General features: G+C 42.8%; 1 protein-coding gene across 1 annotated transcript in view; it reads right to left on the reverse strand.

Moving 5' to 3' along the window:
• ADAMTS15 (ADAM metallopeptidase with thrombospondin type 1 motif 15) overlaps positions 1-24,299 on the reverse strand; it is a 39,371-nt gene extending 15,072 nt beyond the window's left edge. The window contains exons 1-3 of the mRNA XM_051986663.1: positions 21,985-24,299; positions 3,603-3,735; positions 2,583-2,750 (exon numbers count right to left, since the gene is read on the reverse strand). Coding sequence (XP_051842623.1) covers positions 2,583-2,750; positions 3,603-3,735; positions 21,985-22,941 — 1,258 coding nt within the window. The 5' untranslated portion in view covers positions 22,942-24,299. The remainder of the gene's footprint in view (positions 1-2,582; positions 2,751-3,602; positions 3,736-21,984) is intronic.
• Positions 24,300-24,640: the final 341 nt, after the last annotated feature.

Here is a 24,640-nt window from a genome sequence, read left to right on the forward strand (position 1 = left end):
ATTTGAGTTCTAAATGTTTAGATCTTTCTAAATACTCTCATCCAAAGAATTAGTTTTATATTATTTGTAAAATTGATAAGCATACTGATTATGTCTTAGCTACACTGATAAAAATGTCAAATAGCCCAGGGCCAAGCAGAGTTCTCTGGAGCACTCCACCAGAGACTTTTCAAAATGAAAAGAAACTATAAATATTACTCGTTGAAGCTATCCATTCCACTAATTGTACCTTATTGTACTATTCTCTAGCCCATATTCCTCCATATTTTCCAGAACAGAAAGAGCCTCTGTCAAATGCCTTCTAAAATATAGGTAAACTGCATCTACAATATTTTCTTGATAATCTGTCTAGTAGTCCTGTCAAAAAAGGAATTAAGGTCAGTCTGACATGATCCATTCTTGAGGAAACAGAGTGGTTCTCTGGCATCACTACTATCACTCCCCAAAATTTCATTAACTATCCTTTTGCTAATACCTTCTAGATTTTTGCCAAGAATCTAAGTCAAACTCACTAGTTTATCCATTCTCATCCTTATTTGAAAATCTAGACAATGTTTGCCCTTCTCCAATCCTGTGGTACCTCTTCCAGTTTCCACAGCCTTTCAAGTACCACTGATTCTAGCTTGGTAGTGACATCCTCCAGTTCTGTTAGCAGGTTGGGACACAATGTGTCTTGAACTAGAGACTTAAACACATCAAGAGTTTATTCACCCTTCTTATCTCAGGTATTAACTCCTTCTTGGCTATTTCTGTTCTGCCCTTTGCAATCCAAAGATTATCCTTTGCAAAAAACAAAAACAAACCAAAAAACACATCCAAAATAAAATGTAGAACAGAGAAATTTTGTTTTCACTCCATCATCTGTTGTCATTAACACATATCATTATCACATATGTTTCTAAATAACTATCTTATCCCTTCTTTGACCTTCCTTTTTTCCAAGTTTTTTAGTTGTCCTTAATATTCCTCACCACCTCAGCTTGTTACAAGCTTTAGCAATCCTAAGTCTAACAGGATCACGGTGTTATTATGCAATTGTTTCCTCATGTCTAACTTTTTGTGACCCCACACTTGGGGTTTTTTGGCAGAGATAGTAGAGAGGTTTGCCATTTCCGTCTCCAGATCACTTTACAGATGCACAAATTGAGACAAACAGGGTTAAATGACTTGCCCAGAGTAGTGGGCAATTAGGAAGTGTCTGAGGTCAGAGTTGACCTCAGGAAAATGAGTCAGTCTGAATTCAGGTCTGGTGTTTTATCCACCCCAACTGTATCACCTAGGTACTCCATAGAATCACGCTTCACTTTTATATCTATTTCCCATTATCTATCTTTGCTTCTATCTTCTGGACTTTTAAAAAAAAATCTAAGTTGATCAGAGAGTTCCCTGTGTGGCCACATCAGATTCTGTAGACAATTCCCCCTTTTCTTTCTCATTAGAATTGTTTCTTCTTTCTTATGTCTTCATGATAATGATCTTCACTATGTCCCCTCCCGAACACTTCCTTGGCTCCTGGATTTCTGAACATGAGTATAACTACACAGTGCTACTCCATGTCCTGACATCCCCCACACAGGCACATGCTTTGACCTGTCCAGTTCTTTTGAATTGGGTCTCTCTCTCCTTTCAGAGAGGCTTCTTCCAGCAAGTCTCAATGATATTTGTGCTAAAGTCCGCCACCTTGTATTAAGATCTCTAGTTCAACTTCCTTGTTACCCATACTTTCACCATCTCTGTACAACTCAGGATTTTTATTCCTGGTTCCTCTTTCAGATTTTAACTTTTATAAACATCGGCATGTTTCCTACTGTTACTCATCCTGTATTATGGCTACTTTCTCCAGCAAGATAATTTTCTTTTCCTGATTCCTGGGAAGATCATTTATAAGAGATTCCAACATAAAAAACCGGCTCTCTTCTCACAAAAGGAACTATCCTGGACTAATACTAGGAGCTAAGTAAGTTTTGACCTTTCTGAATCCAGAACAGAGGCACAATGTACTAAAAAATGACTGAGGTTACCTAAAATCATACAATTGTAGATCTAAGTAGACTTCAGAGGCCATCTGGTCTAACTCTATTTTACAGAAGAGGAAGCAGAAGCCCAATGAGATTAAAATATTGCCCCAGGAAGAGCGAGAGCTAGGATTTGAACAGGGAACTAAGTCGTGGTGCACTAGATAGCACACCCAGCCCAAAGTCAGGAAAACTCCTCTTCCAGAGTTCAAATCCTACCTCAGATACTTCCTAGCTGTCTGACCAAGTCACTTCACTCTGTTTGCCTCTGTTTTCTCATCTGTAAAATGACCTGGAGAAGGAAATGGCAAATGTAACCAGGAAATTCCCAAATGGGGTCAAAAAGAGTCAGACCCAGTTGGAAAGTGACTGGGATGGTGAACTTTCTACTGGGTCCCAGAACTGATTGCCCAAAGCCCATAGTCAGGGATCAGAACCCTGCTCCAACAAGCTACTAGCAATACTTAGAGCTCATCTTTATAGGGCACATTTCAGCTTACAAATGGTCTCCTCCCTGCCATAAGGCCCGGTCTCCCACCAAGGCCTCCCTCCCCCGCCCCTGCTCACCGTGCCCACTGTCCAGGAAGTCAGTGATGATGGCGGCACTGCAGGCTGACCACGGGTTGGCGCGGTCGATCTGGATCAAGGTAGGGGACATCATGTGGTTTGCCCGGAGCTTCCCAAACACCTCCTCACACACCTTCACATTGTCATGGGGCATGTTGAATACGTGACCTGGTGGGCAAAACAGGAGAAAGCCCTTGTTTAGGCCAGGGAAGCAGACCTCTGGGGTCGGGCAGAGATAAGGAGAAGGAATATGGGGCAAAAATGGCCTTCTTGGGGAGCCCCCAGAGCTGGGGCCGAGGCAGAAAGTCTGGTTGGGAAGCAGCCGGAGAGAAGGAAGCGGGTGATGGGGGAAAGATGGTGGGATCGTCCTTCCCCAATCACTTACTACTCATTTCCACCAGCGTCAGAGTGTTCTCTGTGATTTTTATGCCTCCAGCCAATCTCCCTATGTCCACCCCCATTCCCATCAGCCATGAGTTTTCTCTTTCTGCATCTTCTCACAGTGCTCCATAAAAGCATGATGCATAATAGAGGGGCTCATTCAGTGCCCCAGGATGTGTGTGCTTGTGGTGCAGGGATGAAATACACTCCCCTGAGCCCAAGTGCTAAAACAGAACAGAGTCCAACAAACCAGAGCTCAGTCTCTGACCCTTGGAATATTCCCAGCAAACCCAGAAAAGGCCAGGAGGAAAATTCCCTCTTCCTCCTCCTCCTCCTTCTCCTTCTCCTCTTCTTTCTTCTCCTCCTTCTCCTCCTCCTCTTCCTCTTCCTCTTCCTCTTCCTCCTCCTCCTCTTCCTCTTCTTCTTCTTCTTCTTCTTCTTCTTCTTCTTTTCCTCTTTCTCTTTCCCTTCTTCTCTTTCTCTCTCTATCTCTTTTTCCCTCCCTCCTCTCTCTCTCTCTCTCCCTCCTCTCTCTCTTTCACTCCCTCCTTCTCTCTTTCTCTCTCCTTCCCTCCCTCCCTTTCTTTTCCCCCCTCCCTTTCCCTCTCCCTCTCCCTCTCTCTCCCCCCTCAGCCTTACCCAGCTCATGGGCAGTAGTGAAGGCCGATGGGAGCCCATCATCCTCGATGACAGAGCAGCTTCTCTTGGGGTCACACATGGTGCCCACATCAGCCATTCCCAGGGTATCACAAGTGGTAGCACCACACAGATCCTGCAATGAAGAAATTCCGAAGTTAGAGACAACAGCCATCTTGGGGAAGCAGGAAGGAGAGGGATGCCAAAAAGGATGGAGAACAGACATGAAGAGCATTGGGACGAGCTAAGGAGATGGTGGCTGGCCCTGTGATGGTGTTTTGTGGCTTACCAAGGAAGGGCTGCCTATTTCCTGTTGGGGGCACTATTCTTGGAGGAAATTAGGAGGTTTAAAATATATCCAGAGAGTCATTTTATATAGGAAAAAACCCTCCTAGGTGGCCAGAGCAGCTTCTCCTCAGCTGGCTGAGGCCCTGGTATACAGAGAGGCAAGACAAGGTAGAAGATGGGTATGTCCCCCCTTCCTCAGCCACTGTTGGCTATAGAAGCTCCCCTCAGTTTGGAGCAGACTATTTCCACTTCATTTTTTTCATAGTTTTTTTTTTCCCTTTTGTTCTATTTCTTCTTTCACATAGTAACTAACATATAAATATGTTTCACATGATGGCATAGACATATAACCTATATCAAGTTGCTTATCATCTTAGGGAGGAAGAGAAAAAATTTGGAACTCAAAATTTCATTTTAAAAATGTTAATAAATAAATAAATAAAATTTTGAAAAGAAGCTTCAGTCAGATCTTCATGACTTAGAGAGCTAGACCTTTAGCCAACCGAACACCAAGCAAAAACCTTCCTGTCCATGCCAGATGAGGCTTTAGTTCAGTTAAGACAGTGGCCAGGGTTGAGGACAGCTAAATGTGAGAGATAACTCCACTTGGTTATAGGAATTCAAGAGAATCTTTTTTTAATGCAGATTATAACAAGAAAGGATGAATTCTGACCTGCCAGAGTACTTGGCAGGAAAGTCATCTCTGTTTGCATTGAGATTTAAGATCAAAGAGATTGAATAACAAACTGTTATTTATGCAATCCCTTCAGTCATGTTTGACTTTTCATGATCTTTTTTTTGTGGGATTTTCTTGACAAAAACACTAGTGTAGTTTGCCATTACCTTCTCCAGTTCCTTTGACAGAAGGAAAAACTGAGGCAAACAGGAATATGTGACTTGTCCAAGGTCATCTAGCTGGGGCCAGATTTGAACTCAGAGATATGAGTCCTCCTACCTGTCCTATATACAGCAATTCATATCAACTTCACAGAAATTCCTATTTATTTACGTAAGGGAAGAGAATTTGGAAGACTATACATTTCACACACATACCCAATTATTCCCTAACAGGAAAAGAGAGTCCCAAAACTCTCCTCACCCCAGTTATGCTAATTATGTTCCTTGTTCCTTGATCCCATTTTCCTTTTAAACTTTGCCTTATTGGGGAAGGGGGAGTGGGAGGAGGCGTATATCATGATTTAATTCAACTTTCTCCAAGTTTTATCAGTTGAGCAATCAAACTTGGGTTCACATGACCTTGTAGTAATATTTTCTAATGACTCAACTATCTCTGGATATAGATAAAAGAAAAGTATGTCTTGTGGCAGACTCTGGTGGCTTATGCACAGCAATCTACAGACCTCACAGCAGGGAGTTCTTACAGCTCCAAGAGCTTCCCATGTCCCAGAATTCTGTGATGGAATCAGCATCCCAGGAGGGAAGTCACATGAAGAGGTAGAGTAGGTGAGGGTGGCTGTTCAACAAATGACAGAAAAGAGATAAATAACACATACCAGGTGGTAAGAGTCGCCTGGAGCACAACTCAACTCAGATAATTTGTGAACCCCAGACAAAGTCTTGCACATCACTATCCAGGAAAGTTCTGAGCCTTCACAGCTCCCTGCTATGGCCTGACATTACAAAGCAAATACCTCTTTGTCACGAAGAATGAAAACTTTCCTGCATTAAAAAATGGGCTTTTATAAAATCCACATCAAAAATATCTCTCACTGAACTCCTCTGCATGTTACTCCCAATTGCCAATCTAGCCAGCCCTTAGTCATAAGAAATATCCATAAGCCAGAAAGAGAGAGAAAGGAAAGGATGTAACAGGATGGAGATGAGAGAAGAAGTACAGGAAAGAATATTGGCTAAGGAATCGGAACACCTGGATTCTCAGTCATGCGACAAATAATAACATGATTGTTATTCAGTTGTGTCTGACTCTTCAGCGCCCCATTTAGGTTTTGTTGGCAAACATACCAGCATGGTTTGCCATTTCCTTCCCCGGCTCATTTTGTAGATGAGGAAACTGAGAGAAATAAGGTTAAGTGACACAGCTAATAAGTGTTGGAGAACAGATTTGAGCTCAAAAAAGGAGTCTTACTGACTGCAGGCCCAGTGCCCTACCCACTGAGCCACCAAGCTGCCCATTCTATGTCCCCCAAGGCCATTTGGAGCAGCTGAAGTAGCTGAGGCCCAGAGAAAGGTTATAGGACCTGCCAATAAATTACATAGAGAGCAAGCAGCAGAGTCACTGCTGGGCAACCTCAGGCTTGTAATTCTTCCTTCTGGACCTCTGTATGAGGAAGGGGTTCAGTGAGAAAGTTTTCAGGGTCCCTGCCAGTTCTAACATTCTATGATTCCCCATTCTTTGTTTTTTCCTTGTTCCCTTTCCAATAAAAGTGGCTTGAAATAGAGTTTTGTATTTTTAGGGAAGAAGGGGAGGAGCCCGTTTTTAGCAAGCATCTTGGCCATACCAGGCTCCAAGACTGAGTGCCTGCTCCTCCCCCAGTCCCCTCAGCCTGGCCCTGAATAGGGACAGATGTACATCTCTAGGATCACTTAAAAACTAAGATGGAAACAGACACTGGAACTCAGAATTCTCCTATGTCTTCTGTAGAGACTTTAAAAAAGAAAACTTCTTTCCTGTCATAGTGGATAAATCCCTTCTAGAGAAAAGGTTCTATCCATCTATCTGTAAGTCTGTCTACATGGAGCCCAATCAAGTATACTCAATTCTTATGCAATTATACCTGAGCAGGTATACACATATGGTTGTTCAGAGGTGGATAAAGCATCGCTCACTAATTATCCGATTCCTGAACCAGTTTATAGCCTCTTCTTCCCCCAATACACACTCACTCTCTCATATACCACCACAAATATCTATTAGCTAATTACTATGTGAAGAATACTATGATATCATCTAGGGGAGATGTGATTTATATAATACAGTCCCTGTCCTCAGGAATTTAGAATACAACTGGGAGATAAGACACAAATATAGGGATAGGGAGTAAAAACTGAGATTCTCTTGGCAAAAACAGGTGTGCTGTTCATGTAGGTCATGTGGACGTGGAATAGCTATACATTTAGATAAGCAGTTCCTGGGAAACATGGCTAGATAGTACAGGGTTTGGCACATAGTTGGCACTTAATAAATGGTGATTGATTGATTTGGACTTCCCCAGAGAAGAGGAGGAAAGCCAATAAGATAACTAAAGAGGAGAGCCAGGGAAGCCCTTGGAAAAAAGCCAGGCTGGGTGTTTTCTTCTAGGCTACAAAGGGGTACTGGACTGGAATTATCTCTATCTGCCTCTAAATGTTGCTGGTCTAGAGGTACAATCATTTCAATCATTTCCAAAACAATAAGCCACTTTCCTAATAGCTCACATGGGAGTAGGGTTGCCAAGGTAGGTTGCCAAGATTACACTCACCAGCTTGAGCCCTTCTCACCAACACTGGTTAAACAATAAACCAATCACAAATAGTGAATGGTGAACAAACTCATTTATCCAAGCAGATACTAAACAGAAATTAGAGAAGTCATACAGAGTAAAACATACTAGAAAACACACAAGAGTGAGATGAGATCTTAGTTCAACCAAGAGAGAGGTTTCATTCTCCCACAAGGGAAAATTCCCTAAAGTTTCTAAGGAGAAAAGCTGGAAATCAGGGACATTTTGAGGAATTGACTTCCCCTATATATCTGCAGCTTGCATAGTCTTTCTCTCTTTTCTCTTCGTGTCTGAGTCGATCCTGAAGAGAGACTGGAACCATGTGTGAATCTTGAAGAAAGAATGAAAAAGTCTCTCCTTTTAAACTCAAGGAATATACACACCCCTCACAGTCAAAAATCAGTCCTGTATCACCTTTCTTTCCACCAATAAAGAGTCCCACTTAAGCAGCACCATCCAAAAAAGCCCAGTTTTAGTTGGAAACTTAGGTTACTCCTCTACAGATGCAGGTTACTTTCCGGGTTACTCAGCCAATATGAATCAGAGGAGGATGTGAATCCAGATTTTCCTGACTCCTATCCTCTTCATCACCCCAATTCTGAGAAGGAATAAATATAGAGAACAATAACACAATCTAATATGATAAGTTCATGGAAGAGCTGTCTAAAGTGTTACATGAGATCCGAGAAAGGGGTGTTATTTATTGATCCTTGAGCTGGCTTTTAGAGTATATAGAGAATAATCAAGAGGCAAAAATGGGGAGGAAGGGTATTCGTTCCATGTAGAGGGACAACATAAAAAAGTGCATGGAGGTAGAAAAGCATGAGAAGGACTCAGGAAACAGAGGAGAGTGTGGTCTGACTGAAACAAAGTCTGAATCATATAAGGCAAGGCTAAAAAGATAGGATGGAGCTGGATAAGGGAGAGCCTTGAGTGCCAGATAGAAAAGTTTATGCCTATATTTTGAGGAATAAGGAACTACTTAAAATTTTTGAGCAGGAAAGTATTATGAGAAGATCTATACAGAACAAAGATTCTTCTAGCTATTATAAAGCCAGAAGTTACATCACGTTTCTCAACTATAATACAGAGGTAATAACAGCACTTAGCTCCCAAGATTGTTGTGACAATCAAATGAGATATTTGTAAAATGTTTTAAACTGTGAATGGCACATAATAGGCATTTTATAAGTGTTTTTCTTCCCTCTTCTTCATTCCTACCTTTCCTCCCTCAACCTCTTTTTCCTTCCCTTCTTCTTTTCCTTCTTCCCACTTTCTTTTCTCCCTTTCTTTCTTTTTCTCCTTCTTTCCTTCTTTCCTTTCCTCCCCTTTCCTTCCCTCCTTCCTCTTTCCCTCTTCCCTCTTTCCCTCATTCCCCCTTCCTATAAAAGAAGATGAGAGGCAGGGGACAGCAGAGGAAAACCTATTAGCAAGCTATTGCAATAGTGCAGGCAAGTGCAAATAAGGGTCTTTTCTAGGAGGGTGGCAGTGAGAAATAGAGACACATAAAGAGAATAAAAACTTCTCACATTGCCCTACTGAATTCTATTTAGGCTAAATATGCTGGGAGAAATAAACAAAACAATCACACCATGTGTTCCCAACCCAAATATCATAGATTTGGGAATAATCTGTCATTTGGGATTTTTCATGCTCTGCCTCTTCTATTAGGAAAAATCAACCAAGATTTGTGTCTAGAAAAAACCTCAGGGAACTAAAGGGAGGAAAAGAGGTTTTCCTCTTCTACCACAAAAACCTTCCTTGGCTGGTGAGCAACCTGTTCTTTCCATCAAGAAATCCCGATTCCCGTGGCTCAAACCAGCTTCATGAGGGCTGGGGTACAGCTGAGAACCGTTGTCCATCAACAACTCATGTCATCACAGGGAGTGGCTAGTTTGGGACCCAGGCTCTGGATGTCCCCTGGGGACATGACGGGCAAGCACAAGGCCTTGTGTGCGTTCAAGGCCTGTGGCAGTTGTTCAGAATCCCAGAAGCATCCAGCTCTAGCTCTTCCTCACATACAGCATTGAATGCCTCTGCCCATCTGGACTGAACTCCAAATGCACTCTGATTTCTTTAACTCCTTCTGTCTGGTCCAGGTCTTCAAGAATGGAATCTGTTATGGCTCCCAAGGGCTGGCAGGAACATTCCCCGACAGTCCTCCTGCTTGCTTCACTTACCATTTATCTTCCCTGCTATTGCTGCTGTCCCCTTCTCAGGATGGCCCCAGAAGGATGGTTTTTCCATCTCAGTTAAGAACTTCACTATTCCTGTATCATCCATTTCTTTAGTCCTTCCTCATAAGGCCCCTGGTGACCAGGGAATCTACACAGCCCTGAAACATCATTTTTCAAAGGTTTTTCTTATTTGACTACAATTTATTCATCAGTACAGCTCACATTTCTACACACACACACACATACTTTCTATATTTTCTTCTGTACATTCCCACCCTGGACTTCAGCCACAAGCAATTACCTACAGCAAACACTTCTAGTCACCTACTCTCCTTTATGTTAATTCTTGATCTTCACAACATTCTTGAGAGATTATAATTCCCATTTTACAGATGAGAACTGAAGCTAAGTGATTTGCTTAGTGCTAAATCACACAGCTACTAAGTGTCTAAGATCAGATTTGAACTCAAATACTACAGGCTACAAGTGCTGAGCTCTATCCACTGCATCCACCCAACTGCTCAACCATGCGTTCTCTCTCCAAAAAATATATATATATATAATCATCTTCCTCCAACAAAACAAAATCCTTCCCCTCTTCCAAGTAGACATCATACAATCAGCCAGGCTTCCAGCCAAGGTGTCATACCCAATCAGCTGACAAAGTGCTACCATTTCTATCTTCCCAAAATCTCTCCTATACATTCCCTTCTCTCCTCTGATATTTCCATCACTCTGGTGCAAACCCCACCTCTTCAGACTTGACTTATTTCTACAACCTGCCAATTAGTCTCCTTTTCTCAAGTCCTTCACCTCTCCAGTCCATCTTCCACTTATTCAAACTGATTTTCCCAAACAAAGCATACATCTGGCCAATTCAAGCAGTGAGTCCCACAGGCTTCAGTGATCAAATATGAAATCTTCTGGTTAGCTCTAAAGGCCCTTCCCATCCAGGACCCTTCCTACATTTCCAGTCTTCCTAAATTTTAAACCTTACTTCTTACATCTTACACCCTATCTGTACTCAGCTCATATTTTACAGTCAAGGAGTACTGACCTCTTTGCTACGTCCTACATAAGATGCTTCATCTACCAATTCTGGGCATTTTCCTTGGTTGTCCCCCATGTCTCAATTCCTCTCCCTCCACTTCACCCTGGCTTCCTTCAAGTCTTAGCTCAAGTCCCACCTTCTGCAGGAAGCCTTTCCTGATCTCCCTTAGTGCTAATGCTGAACTGAAAGCTCCAATATGTCTTCTACACAAATTATATGTACATAGTTGCTTGAAAATTGTCTCTGAGAAAGGGACCCACATGTGCAAAAAAAGTTTGTAGCAGTCCTTTTTGTAGTGGCTAGAGATTGGAAACTGAGTGGATGCTCCTCAATTGGAGAATGGCTGAATAAATTGTGGCATATGAATGTTATGGAATATTATTGTTCTATAAGAAATAACCAGCAGGAGGATTTCAGAGAGGCCTGGAGAGACTTGCATGAACTGATGCTGAGTGAAACGAGCAGGGCCAGGAGATCATTATATACTTCAAAAACAATACTATATGATGATCAATTCTGATGGACCTGGCCATCTTCAGCAATGAGATGAACCAAATCAGTTCCAATGGAGCAGGAATGAATTGAACCAGCTACACCCAGCAAAAGAACTCTGGGAAATGACTATGAACCACTACATAGAATTCCCAATACCCTATATTTTTGTCTGCCTGCATTTTTGATTTTCTTTACAGGCTAATTGTACACTATTTCAGAATCCGATTCTTTTTGTACAGCAAAATAACTGTTTGGACATTATACATATATTATATTTAACATATACTTTAACATATTTAACATGTATTGATCAACCTGCCATCTGGGGGAGGGGGTGGGGGGAAGGAGGGGAAAAGTTGGAACAAAAAGTTTTGCAATTGTCAATGCTGAAAAATTACCCCTGCATATGTCTTGTAAATAAAAAGCTATAATAAAAAAACAAAATAGAGAAAATACAAGAAAACACACACAAAAAAGAAAAGAAATGATCAGCAGGATGATTTCAGAGAGGCCTGGAAAGACTTACATGAACTGATGCTAAGTGAAATAAGCAGGACCAGGAGATCATTGTATGTGGCAACAACAAGATTATACAATGATTGGTTCTGATGAATGTGACTCTCTTCAACAATGAGATGATTCAGGCCAATTCCAATGATCTTGTGATAAAGAATGCCATCTTTATCCAGAGAGAGGACTGTGGAAACTGAGTGTGGACCACAACATAGCATTTTCACTCTTTTTCTTGTTGTTTGCTTGCATTTTGTTTTCTTTCTCATTTTTTTTTTCCTTTTTGATTTGATTTTTCTTGTGCAACATGATAACTGTATAAATATGTATACATATATTGGATTTAACATATATATTTTTAACATGTTTAACATATATTGGATTATTTGCCATCTAGGGAGGAGGTGAGAAAAGGGGGTTAATTTGGAACACAAGGCTTTGCAAGGATCAATGTTGAAAAATTATCTATGCAATATGTTTTGAAAATAAAAAACTTTAATAAAAAAAGAAAAGAAAAAAATTATCTCCATTAGACAGGAAGCTCCTTGAGAGCAGAGAGTCTTTTGCCTCCCTTGTATTCCCAGCCTTTAGCACAGTGATCATCATTGATAACATTTAGATATTACAGACAGTTCTCACTTTACATAAGTGGATCAGTCTCAGTCAAATGATTTTTACATAATGTAAATTGGTTGGAAAACATGGAGAGATAGAAAAGCAGGAATAAGCTTCCACTTTGATGGAGGAAGGGGGCAGGTCTAACTCAAGAATAACCTGTGTTACCAGTGACAGGGAAGCAAGGAGGAGGCAAAGGTCTCAGCACCAGAGGTCTCAAGCCAAGCACTCAATCTGGCAGCAGTGGCAGTCTTTCCCTATGTCCCTTCTTTGGTTTTTACTTGGTGATTTTTGAGGGGTCTTTTTTTGGGCTGGAGGGTAGGGGTGGAATGCCAAGAGAAAAGGCACGAACAGAGAAAGAAATTTGCTTGCTGTCTTGGGAAGCAGGGAAGTGAAGGACAGAGGAAGAAAAAATAATTTAAAATTCAAAATCTTACAAAAATGAATGTTGAAAACTATTTACATGTAATTGGAAAAATAAAATGCTATTGAATAAAGAGCTCCTTGATGGTAAGGACTATCATTTGTATTTGTGTTTGTAGCATTTAGCACAGTACTTGGTTAATAGCAAGGACTTTCATTTACTTATTCATTCATTCATAAAAGGTACCAAAAAAGTGTTGGTTGAATTGAATTATTAGACTTGCCACTTAACTTATAAGGTTCTAAAGTAGAACCTAAGTGGAAGACTATTCCTACTTACTGAATTTTAATTTATTCTCTACTCCTCCAAAAGGAAGGAAGCCTGAGAAATTGACCTTCTCTATGTATTGAACAGATTTGAACAAAGCAAATTAATTTCAGAAATCATCGTGTCCCTAGATTATACACACAATTGACCCCCTCGGGAACTACCCAGTAACAACCCAGACTAATGTCAATGGAATAAATTGAATGACTGGAATCAACTGAAAATAGAAACCTTCCTTCCTGTGTCTATCACAAGTAACAATTAATACGTAATCAGCCTAAAGAGATAGACTGGAACCATTTTGTAAAGAATTTTAAAGGTCAGAAGTATTTGCATTTTATCCTAGAGAAAATTAGGAATCACAAAAGCTTCTTGAGCAGGGGAGTACCAGAGTGTCAAAGGATGACAGATCTTAAGGAAGGGATCTCAATAGCCATTTAATCTAATAACTTCATTTTATAAGGAAAGAAACTGGGGTCACATCAGGCAGCCACACATTACCTAAAGCTTTTTCTTCTATCCATCATTACTTCCCTAGCCTATTTATCCCCTTAAAACTAGCTCTCCCTCTAATTTCCCAGTTTCTGTTGTAGTTGCTTCCTGGTCATGCTGGTTTACCACCTCAGACATAATCAACTGTTTACCCCATCCCGGCACCCCATCCAATCATTTGCCATGTCTTAACAATTTTACCTCCTTGACTTCTCCCCTTCACTCCCTAATTCCAGCCCTTATCACCTCATCTGGACAGCTGTAATCACCTTTGCTCTGTCTGTTTTGTGCTTCTCTTCTTTCCAAACCGAACTGCAAACCAACTCCCAAATCAATATTCCTAAAGCTTCGTTTTAGCTTTTGTGATTTCTCTAGATAAAATACAAACACCCCAGACCTTTATAACTTTTCACAATATGGTTCCAGCCTATCTCTCCAGGTGATTATATATTACTCCTCCCTTATAACCCTATACTTCAACCGAACTGGTCTCCTTTCTGTTCCCCAGACACAACACCTCATCGCCGACCTCCATGACTTTACATAAACAGTGTTCCATTCCTACACTGCTCTTCCCTTCTCTCCTTCTTGGAACCCTCACTCCTTTCAGGACTCAATTCAAAAGCCACATCTTTCAAAAGGTCTTTTCTGATTCTTCCAGTTGTTAGTGCACTCCCCTCAAGTTACTTTCATTTATTTTGATCCCATCCTATATTTATTTATCTTTGAATGCACTGTATTCTCCCTAATAGAATCTAAAATCCTTGAGATGAGTCAGTCAACTAGCACTTAGGAAGTACCTACTATGTGGTGGACACCATGCTATTGATATTTTTATCCCCTGAAGCCCACCACAGTCTCTGACAAATATCATAAGTTTACTAAATGCTTACTGATTTATTCATTCACTTAATTCTATTTCCCTTGAATTAAAATGTTAGGGTCAAGGGTAACTTCCATCCCAAGTGATATGCCCCAGTCCTCAACCTACTTAGAGGCAATAAAATACTAAAATGTCCGAGTCCTCTTTAAGAACTTCCTAGCTATCTAGGATCTTTACATTTCCTTATCCAAGCCCCAAAGCCACATTCCCTTTTCTGTTTGTAATTCTTAAGGAAGGAGGGGGCTATAGCTTGTAAGAAGAAAAGAATTTTATAATTCTTTGCTGTCTGGACTTGGAGGGAGAAGCAAAGTGGGAGATGGATCATTCTCCCCAAAGAACAGAATTAAGTCACTTCTATTAGAGGATTAGTTCACTGGCCTTTTAATCACTGGTTTTCAGAATGGTACCATAGGAGAGAGGTTGAAATAAATAAGACAGTAAAGATAACTGCAGGGAGAAAATGAAGAATGAAGAAAAGCTGACGTGTCCTCTGGAACAGACTTTGGCAAAGGTGAGCCCCAAAGATGGGTTGGTCTGTAAAGGCATCTCTTCAGGAATGCCCCCCTGACCTTCCTCTTGGAAAAGAAAATGGGAAGGGAAATCAGAAGCTTACTAGGACTGACTGATCTCCCCTCCTTCCCCTGCCTGGATACTTGCTGGTACTAGTTAAAAAGCTGAGGGCTGCGTCCTGGGGAGAGAGGAATGGAAGGATTAGGCAGTAAGCACAGTCTCTGCACAGGATCCGTGCTTCTCCGGTTAGCCAAGGTCCTGGCTTCTTGCCCAACACCTGTACTGACACACTGACCCCGTTTACTGCAGTGAACCTCATCTGCTAACTTCAGGGATGGATTAAACAAGCTGTTCTCCTGAGCCCCTCCCTTCCCTGGGGCCTTTGGTTCGGGCCCCAGTGGCAGAGTGCCCGGCTCACTTTCTAAAGTGCCAGAAAGGCCCCAGACCTCAACTCCCTCCTCCTCCACCCAAAAGGCTGACTCAACCCTGGAGAGTTGAGTGAATGATCCATGTGAGGGGAGAAAGGTAGACTAGCACCCAAACAACCACGGTTATGAAGCACTGACCTTGTACAGGACACTGTACTGGAAGCTGAGAATCCCAGGATGAAGTATGACACAAGTGTGGTGAAGAACCTTATCAGGGCGGGGGAAGAATACAACACACCAACAATTAAGTGCAATATAAAGTCATCTGGAGAGGAAGAGGACTCTAGAAATGGGCAGGGGAGAGGAAGAGATAGATGGAGACTTCAGGGAGGAAGGGAAATCTCTTCTAACTCTTAGAGGAAGATAAGGACTCTGAAAGATGAAGAAGAAGGGCATTCAAAGAATGGAGATGGCACCCAAGAATACGTATGGGAAGAAAATGGAACGTCCAGTAAAGGGAAGACCTTATGGTCCCATTTGGACTGAAGAAGAAAGATTACAGAGAGCTTTAAATGCCGGACTAAGGGATCTGCATTTTATTCCAGAGGCAAGAGAGATCTACAAAAGATGTCTAAGCAGACAGTGACATGTTCAGAACTCCACCTTAACAAGGGAGTTTTTCCAGAGGGTTTCTTGAGATTAGATCTCCCAGTCTTGTCCAGGTCATTACAAAGTTCACATCCAGTCTCCATCCCAATATCAATTGACACAGAAGTCTTAACCTGCTCCCTTTTTCTAATCTGAACTAATTTGCCCCTTCTAAATAGCTCTCCTGTGTGCTCCTGATGCTGATGTCAGACCTTAATGCAGACTCCCAAACATCTTTAGCTCCACTGTAGCTCAGAATTCCTGAATTCGAGCTTCAGCTTCCCCAGCAGTATGCATTACACACAAGCATCACCAAGATCAGCAGCAAGTCTGAAACTAAGAATTGGGAGAGAAAAGTATCACAGAATCCCAGCAGAAGAAAGAATATTGAGGGTGACAAGAGCTAGTGAGAGGACATTTAGGAAGATCTGACAAAAGGCCATCCAATTTAAAAGATGAAATCATTGGTGACTTTCAAAAGGTTCGTTTCAGGAAAGTTGTCATTTTCTGACACATCCAATTCTTCATGACCCCACTTGGAGTTATCTTGACAGAGATACTGCAGTCTGTCATCTCCTTCTCTAACTCGCATTACAGATGAGAAAACTGAGGCAAAAGGGATTAAGTGATTTACCCAACTAGGAAATGTCTGAGGCCAAATTTGAATTTGGGAAGAGGAACCTGTCTGACTTCAGGCCTGGTTCTCTATCCACTGTGCCTTCTGGAGTCAAAAGGCAGAAAGCATACTGATGGTAAAGACATACAAGCAGTGAAAGAAGACAGCTCTGGTTGAGAGTTTGATAGTGAGAACAAGTAGAAGACAACAGCTTGGGAAGTTGATAAACTCAGATGAACCTTTTATGTTTTGTTTTATTTCTGTTAAAACATGGGAAGGAAAGACATGGGCATATTTTAAAACAATGCAAAGGGAGTGAATAGAGAGCCTGCAGATAAGTTAAGAGCTAGAGGGGATGACTCTCTCTCAGAAAAGCTCCCAGAAGAGACAGAAAGAAATGCAATAAAAACACAAGTAGAAAGGTATGCCCTGGCAAGAAAGAAGGCCACCAAAAGCTACCACTGATTCATTCAACAGTCACTAAGTCGTACTAATTCCTGTCCTGAATATGTAGAAAATCTAAAGATAGTCTATACTCTAGGAGCTTACAATTTCATAAGAAAAATAAGGCATGTGCACAAATAACTAGAAGAAACAAAGTGCAACAAAACCTGAGTTCAAATCTGGTCTCAGATGGTTGATAACAGTGATCCTGCACAAGTCATTTAACCCTATTTGCCTCAGTTTTCTCATTTATAAAATGAACTGAGAGAAAGAAATGGCAAATCAATCCAGTATCTTTGCCAAGAAAACCCCAAATGGGTTCATGAAGAGTCAGACAGGACTGAAATGATTTAAACAACAACAATAATACAAAGAACTACAACAGTAGGTGGCTATATGTGTGCATGTATATATGCATATGTGTAAATATTTATGCATGTATATCGACCTATGTGAAAATGTGCTGTAAGAATTTGGACAAAACTCTCCCACGATAAATGTGAAAGTAAATTCCAGTCTATGAAAGGCAAGGAGAGAATTAATGAATTAAAGTATGGATGGATGAATAGATAGATGAAAAAATTGACAAAAAAATAAAAATGAAAAAAGTATAAGAGAAAATTAGGAAGTTAAGGAGAAAAGAACTAAAAGAAGAAAAAAAGAAAAGAAAAAAGAGAAACAAAATTGTTGAGCATCTAAAAGAAGAAGTATAATGACCAGGTCACCACCCAAGTTACCCCAGAATCAGCCGGAGTCAGGATAAGCAAAAGTCCTCAGTCTTTATTCTTGTCCTTAGACTCAGGGTTGAACAGGATGGAAACATGACTGCCTTCCCCCTCTTCTACCGCCAAGAGTGTGACTCTGGCAAGTCTTATTCCACCTCCTAGTCCCTCCTACAATCCTTTGTACACCAATCATTGAGCCAGTAGGGATAGTGGAAAGGACCATTTTCTAAGCATATGCCCACAGAGTATTGTCCAATCAGTAGTTAGCCTCAAGTGCTCAGCAGTCCCGACCTCAGTGCATCAACCCAACCCAATAGTTTCAGCCCTCTACAAAGAAGGAATAAATAGAAAACCTAAGATCTCCAGGACACAAAATGTCAGAAGACGCCAATGCTAAGAAGAATTGGTAGAGGGAGAAGAACCAAACCTAAACATTTCCAATAAAGTAGCGAAATTAGTTCCTTTCACATTGGACTCCCCAACAGAGGCAGCTGGTAGTACACTGGACCTGAAATCAGAAAGACCTGAGTATAAATCTAGCCTCAGACACTTACTACTCTGTGACCCTGAGCAATCCCTGCTTGCCTCATCTGCTTAACTGTAAAATGGAAATAATAAAGCCCCTATCTTTGAAGGTTTGTTAAGAAGATGAAATGATGTAATATTTGTAAAAATTGCTTGGTACAGTGCCTGGCAGATGATAGTAAGGTACCCTATAAATGCTTCCTCCATTTCCAACAAGGAGCCAGGGAAGCAGAGCAATTCCTGCTGACCAACCCCTTAGCACATGCTTCTCATGGCTACATCCAAAGTCAACAAAGGTCAAGGACTGACACCAAACTTTAATAATGGTCTACCTAGGTGGCATTAGGTTAATGTTTAGCCTGCAGTAAAAGAGAAAGACAGAAACAGATCTGGCTAAGTCAGCAGGACTGCACGCTGTCCAGCACACCAAAAAGGCATGGAAAACTCTCTCACCATTAGGGAAATTTTCATTCAAAATGACTGCAAAATTCCTCACCTGGTCGAGTTAGAGGATGACTCCACCTGTCTTTAGTCACTGCAAAAATAGGGAAAAGTTAATTCTGAGAGCATGGCTACAAGGGGAACATCTGTGGTTCCTTCTGCAACATCAGATTTGTGACATTTGTACACCAAGCTGTCTTCACGAAGAATACGCGCCATCATCTGCTACGTTTATTCTATAATTAGTCATTTCAAATATCTCCAAATCCTTCCAAGGTCTTCTCTTCTCAGTGGTTATGCTATGCACAATCCAAAAAGACACTAGCCTCTGACAAGACAACCCATCAGCTTTAGACATAGAAGCATGGGTCTTATTCAAGGGAAGCTCCTACTACAAGCAAATCATAATTTAATCAGTCACTTCTTGTACTTAGGAAGCCACTATCTGATGCTCAGATTCTTCATGAAAAAGATTTGAGCCCTAAGCTAACATATCAAACATATCAGTCGCTAACCCATATCAAAATAAATAAGCATCACTTATCACCTTTTTAATACCTTTGAGATACAAAAGGGCTCACCATCAATGTGGCAATTCGAATCAGGGAAGCAAAGACTGTGCTTTATATCCAGCTCCATCAAATATGCTTTATTCTTCTGTCCCTTTCTAGAACAGTAAAATTTCAAGAGAGAAAAATGCAAATAAGAGTTAGCTATTTAGAAGAAATTAGTTGGAAGTTAGAGCAAGTTATTTTTAAAGAGGGAGAGAGAGACAGAGAGAGAAGAAAAGAAATTCATCCAAATATAAATATACTGCTAATACCACAAACAGAACTTAAAGAAGAACTACAGAACTCAGACAGAGGACCAGTCCAAGTAATTCTTACAAAGAAAAGCACAAGCCCACTTCTTATATTGAAGTATTTTGGTAGTTGGCTCAATCTGGTTTCTGGAGACCTCAGCTGCCGGAGTCCAGAAAGCACAGCTGTGTTGGGTAGGAGCGCTCATCTCATACTGTACTTGCCCTTGGGGGTTCAGGAATGAAGGGCTAGGTAAAGCCCTTAGAATGCAGCAAGGCATTAAGTATTTGCTGGGAAGGGGATTACTCTAGTCTCAGGCACATACCTTGATGACCAAACAGCCAACAGAGCTTCTTTTCTCTCCGGTCCTGCTCTGTAACTTCTTGAAGAAAGGCAGTTTGGAAGCCACAGCTTTCAACCAAAGTGGTCATACATACATCTTGTATCCATTATGCAAGGTCAACATGACTTCTTGGGTCAAGTCGTGGGTGTAACACATCACTGAGAAGCCCTAATCCATTCAGTTTGATTTCTTTTCCTTCAAAGGGCAAGATCCCTCTGTCTTGCATGGTCTAAATATTCAGAGGGACCTGTGCTCTCCCCAAAGTGATTCCCAAAAAATCTGTTTTGGCTCTGCACTACAGAGAAGAAACTCCGTTACTCTGGAGCACTTCCATAGGGAAAGCAAGAATTAATGAGTTGGAGGCCCAGAAGCAGAAAGTAACTCTAGCTGCTTGGTGGTTATAGGCATCCTCTTCTTGGACTTGCTTTATTTCTCACCAAACTGAGGGTAGAGATGGGTTTTATGAATGGGTCAGAGACACTCCCTGTATGGTCTCCCCAAATGAGTCAATAGTGTAGAAGCCCAGCAGATGCAACAGACTTTCCTACTCTGAAAGAATTCATGTAAAAGAACTACCACAGGCCAAGCAGCTCCCAAGAGAAACCAGGTGGTGGGAGGAGTTTGCTAAAAGAAGTTCTTATTCACAGATATTCTGGCCATGAGTGGAAGCACAGTATAATAGATAAAGTAACACAAAGTCAGAAAAACAAATTCAAGCCCACCCTCTGAAACCTACTGGCTTGGGTGATACCGGGCAAACCACTTTATTTCTTGGTATTCCAAGGAAACTCTCTAAGACTGAAAGTTGCCAATTCTTGAACCAGTGGAGGGAATTTCCCATAGGGTAACTCACTTGGGAGTTACCCTAAATAATTGAACCACAGATTTTTTAAAATAGTATTTCTATAGGAAATGAAAAAGGGATTAATGATAAAGTCACTTCTCAAAGACTGAAATCCTGGGTCAGCCGCCAGTGTATGAAAATCTTTAAGAAAGAATTGGATTCTTGAAAGCATCAACAATGTCAAATTTGGTTCTGATTGTTGCTCCCTGAAGACTCCAATAGATGGGACGAAGAACCAACCCCTAGGTGGCATGGGAATTTCAAAATCCAAAACTAGATGGCTTTAAACCCCAGTGGCTTTCCTGACCTGTGAATCTCTCTACTCCCTTTCAAGCATTCCTCTTCCCCTCCCTGCAAATACACCTTCCCAAACAAGTTCTTTCTCCCATCTGTCCACTTCAAACACTAGTGCAAACAAAGGCAGTTTTTTTGGCTTTGATGTTAAAAGCAGGACTAAATAGTTTCAATGGGAAACAGATATGAACTACCGTGCCCTATGGAGCCAAAGTCAAGAGCTGAATCTGGTGCAGAGGTGAATGCTCATCAGTTGGGACCCTGGCACCCCACTTCCCAAACAGGTGCCTCAACTAAACAGCCTGCTCTCAGCGAGACGCGTCCTTTAGGGAACCAAACAGACTCACCCACAAAAGGCCAAGTTAAGAGAAGGCAGCAGCAGAAGACATGAATCTGACCGCGTTCCCAGGGCGCTAGGGAGGAACTGTTCTTTGCACTGACTGATGCCCAGAAGCCAAAGGATGGCAGCAATTCTTTCCATCCGAATCCTATGCAAGTAGGATGCCATACTAACCCCAACATTGCAGAGGGCCCAGTTTGCTAACACTGAGACTGTCGCTCTCCAGTCTTCTAACCAATGGAAGGAGATCGCCCAGGACCAGGACTCTTGCACCCCCACATTAACAGCTCCAGCACTTGAAAGCTCTCCACCAACCATCCTCAGAGCGCCTCCTCTCGGCCTCAGTGAGAATTGAAAACTAGCCATCGGTTTCCCCAAATTCCAGCCCATCGAGTGCCAGGGTTTGCTCAGACGCTGATTGGCCACTTGGGGCAACACCTCCCTAAAGCACCAACCCTCCTCAAAGCGCGTTGCCAAAACGTGACCTGGGGACTCAACCTAGTTAGAGGGCGGAGGCAAAGTAGGGAACTGAGGTGGCAGCAAGATTTAGAAATAAACGGAAATCCTTTTCTTCCCTTTCTCCCCCTCCCGAACCCTCAGGGATTATGGGACAATAATCCGAACTAGAGAGAATTGGAGTGGGTCACAGATAATAAAGCTTAAAACTGCAGAAATGAACTTGATTAATTGGGGAAGGGAGGGGGAAGAAGAGGGGGAAGAATGCCTAAATTACAAAGAGATTTTTAAAAGCCAATTAAAAGAAACTTGCTAGTAGCCCAGGGGTAGCGGAAATATCTGGGATTAAAGAGGAGCCCAGAACTCACCTGCCGGGTGAAGAGGATGGCTGTATCCCAGTATTCGGGGTGCTTATCGCTTACTTTATTGAGTTTCTTCTGCCAAGCGCAAAAGTTGCGCAAGGTCATCGCCGCGTTGCCTGTGACCTTGGGCCCCTTGTCTCTGTCAGCGAGGACCAACACCTTGACCACTGCTATGTTGATGGGGTTGAGGATGCTGGGATGGCGGTAGAGGCGCGCGGCAGTGGCCAGCAGCGTCAGTAAGTAATGTTCTAGGTCCGCACCGTGGAACTTCACCATCGACTCATCAGCCACGACTAGTGTTTCCACGTAGCGCGGAATGGACACAAAACGTTTGGCCCGCCCTGCTCTTCGGGGTGGCCGGCTCTCACCCGAGCCTGACCGAAGGGATTTATAGGGGTCCAGAGCACGCAGAATGGCTGGATTCCAGCCCGAGGCCACCCCGCAGCGGGAGGTAGGATCCCCTGGTGTTCGGCCAGGGGCGCCCCGGCGCTGGAGAAGATGTGCACCTTGGCTGTTGCGCTGCGCTTCAGGCGCGCTGACGTTGGGCAGAGGACTAATGACATACTCTGCGCCCCTATAGCCAAAAGCACCACGAAGACCCCCGCATAAGCTTAGAGCTGCAAAAGAGTCTCGCTCGGCATTCACATCCCCTGAGTAGAAGCAGCGGCGGAGGTCGGGAGAGTCCCCAGACACTCCGGCCTGGAAGACACCCAGATGCTCAGTGGCAAACGCGGGCGCTAGAAACTGGGCATCAGGAGCCAGGTGTAAGTAGAAGTCCTCCTGGAAGGCGGTGATCTGGAAGATGAGTCTCTGTTCCCCGGAGTCCTCGGGACCCCGCCGGTAATAGTGGCGCCCGTTGATGTCCGGGTCCAGCCGGATGGGAACCACAATCTCCTGTTCTGGGTCCGTACCGCGAGCGGGGGCCCCTGCGAGGGCCAGGGCAAGGATGCCTAACAAGAGCATGGCGCCGGGGGCTATGCACAGAAGGGGTCCCAGAAAGGAGAGCTCCCCTGCTCTTGGGGTGGTACGGCTGCACCCAGCTGGAGGAACAACAGCTTCGGGGCTTGTAAAGGAAGAGAGGGATTAAAATGCTCCCTAAGCAATGAGCGCACACTGTGCTCCCCCCAACTCCTACCTGTGTCTCCCGGAGCAGCGCGCGCTCTGGGAGCTTTATATACAATCGCTGTCAAGTGCAGAAGACTAAGATTTGTGGCCCAGGGCCTGGCGGGGAGGCGCTGGGACGCTTATTGGAGCCTCCGCAGCCACTCGTAGAGAGGCAGACCCTGGCAGCGCGGCACAGGGCGAGCCCTCTTAAAGGGCCAGCACAGCCTCAGACAGAGCTGATTGAGGCCCTCCCCTTTCCTCCCCTCCCCTCCCATCACTTGCAGCCCCCGAGCTTCCTGGGGCAACTGAAGAACTGGGTCCCGCCTACACAGCCGAGAGCCACTTGGCCTCTTGTGTTTTGCTGGGAGGGAGGAGAGACTAGCTGGAAGCGTGGACAAGGGGTAAATTAGTTGGTTGCTAGGATGCTGCCTCCCATTTTCTCTAGATAATAGTCCACCAGACCCCGGTAGGTGTTTTACTTCTGCCATCAAATGGTACTTCGTGAGGTTTGGAAACATTCCTCTTGTAGTTCCCAATCAAAGCTCTCAGCTAGTTCCTTCTCCTATGTTTTCCTTATCCTGTAGGTGACCTTTATCTAGTTGGTTCAGAGACTTCTTAAGGACCGTCTCTTTCTGTTTTTCTGTATGTGTCTCTTATGCAAATTGTATCTTATACACACAAGCACACACTCCATGTCCTAAAGCAGTAATATCTTCTTTAAACCAAGGACATCCTACTACACCCAGCACAAGAATGGAAAGGGGAAGGGTACCAAAAGAGAGGAGGAAGACTATCACATTCCTCCCTTCCAGAACAGTGAGGGGGGGAGAAGGGGGGAAGAGAAAAACAGAGACAGACAGAGAGGGAGAGAGGAGAGAGGGAGGGAAAGAGAAAGACAGAAATAGAGAGACAGAGAGAAACAGAGAGGGAGAGAGAGACAGAGAAACAGAAAGAGACAAAGAAAAACAGAGACAAAGAGACAGAGAGGAAGAGAAGAGGGAGGGAGGAAAAGATAGCAGACAGAGAGAAAGGGACACACAGAGAGAAACATGATTGTTTCTATGTAATCTTCCCTCTCAAACCAAATGTACATATCAACTACATTTTAAAACATTGGTGAGCTGGAGATGAAGCTATAAAATGTAATGGGAATAATAAATCATTGTGGAAGCTTAACCTAAACTAGAAATGGTCAAGGAAATCCTGATTTCAGGAATCAATTCCTAAAGTCATCTACCTGTCCCTTGAATTTTCCACCATTTATAAACCAACCCAGGAAAAAGAAGTCAAAAGGAAATAGATGTTGGAAGGGTGAACTTAGCCTCCATGATGCTAAATAGTCTTCTAGGGAGTAGATTGCCTCTGAAATGATTCAAGAATGCCAAAACACTGATTGAAGGAGAAAGAATAGGGACAATGCCTCTGTACATAACAGGAGGTATGGGAGAGGCGCTGGAGGTAGGTGTACAAAATAATCACAAAGGTTTCATAATGTACCTACTGTTTCTGCTAAGAGCTAAGTGCACTCCTGAATGACATAGGGCACAGCAGAGGTCTC

This window comes from Antechinus flavipes, chromosome 3, assembly GCF_016432865.1.
Source record: "Antechinus flavipes isolate AdamAnt ecotype Samford, QLD, Australia chromosome 3, AdamAnt_v2, whole genome shotgun sequence".
In the NCBI taxonomy this organism is placed as follows: Eukaryota; Metazoa; Chordata; class Mammalia; order Dasyuromorphia; family Dasyuridae; genus Antechinus; species Antechinus flavipes.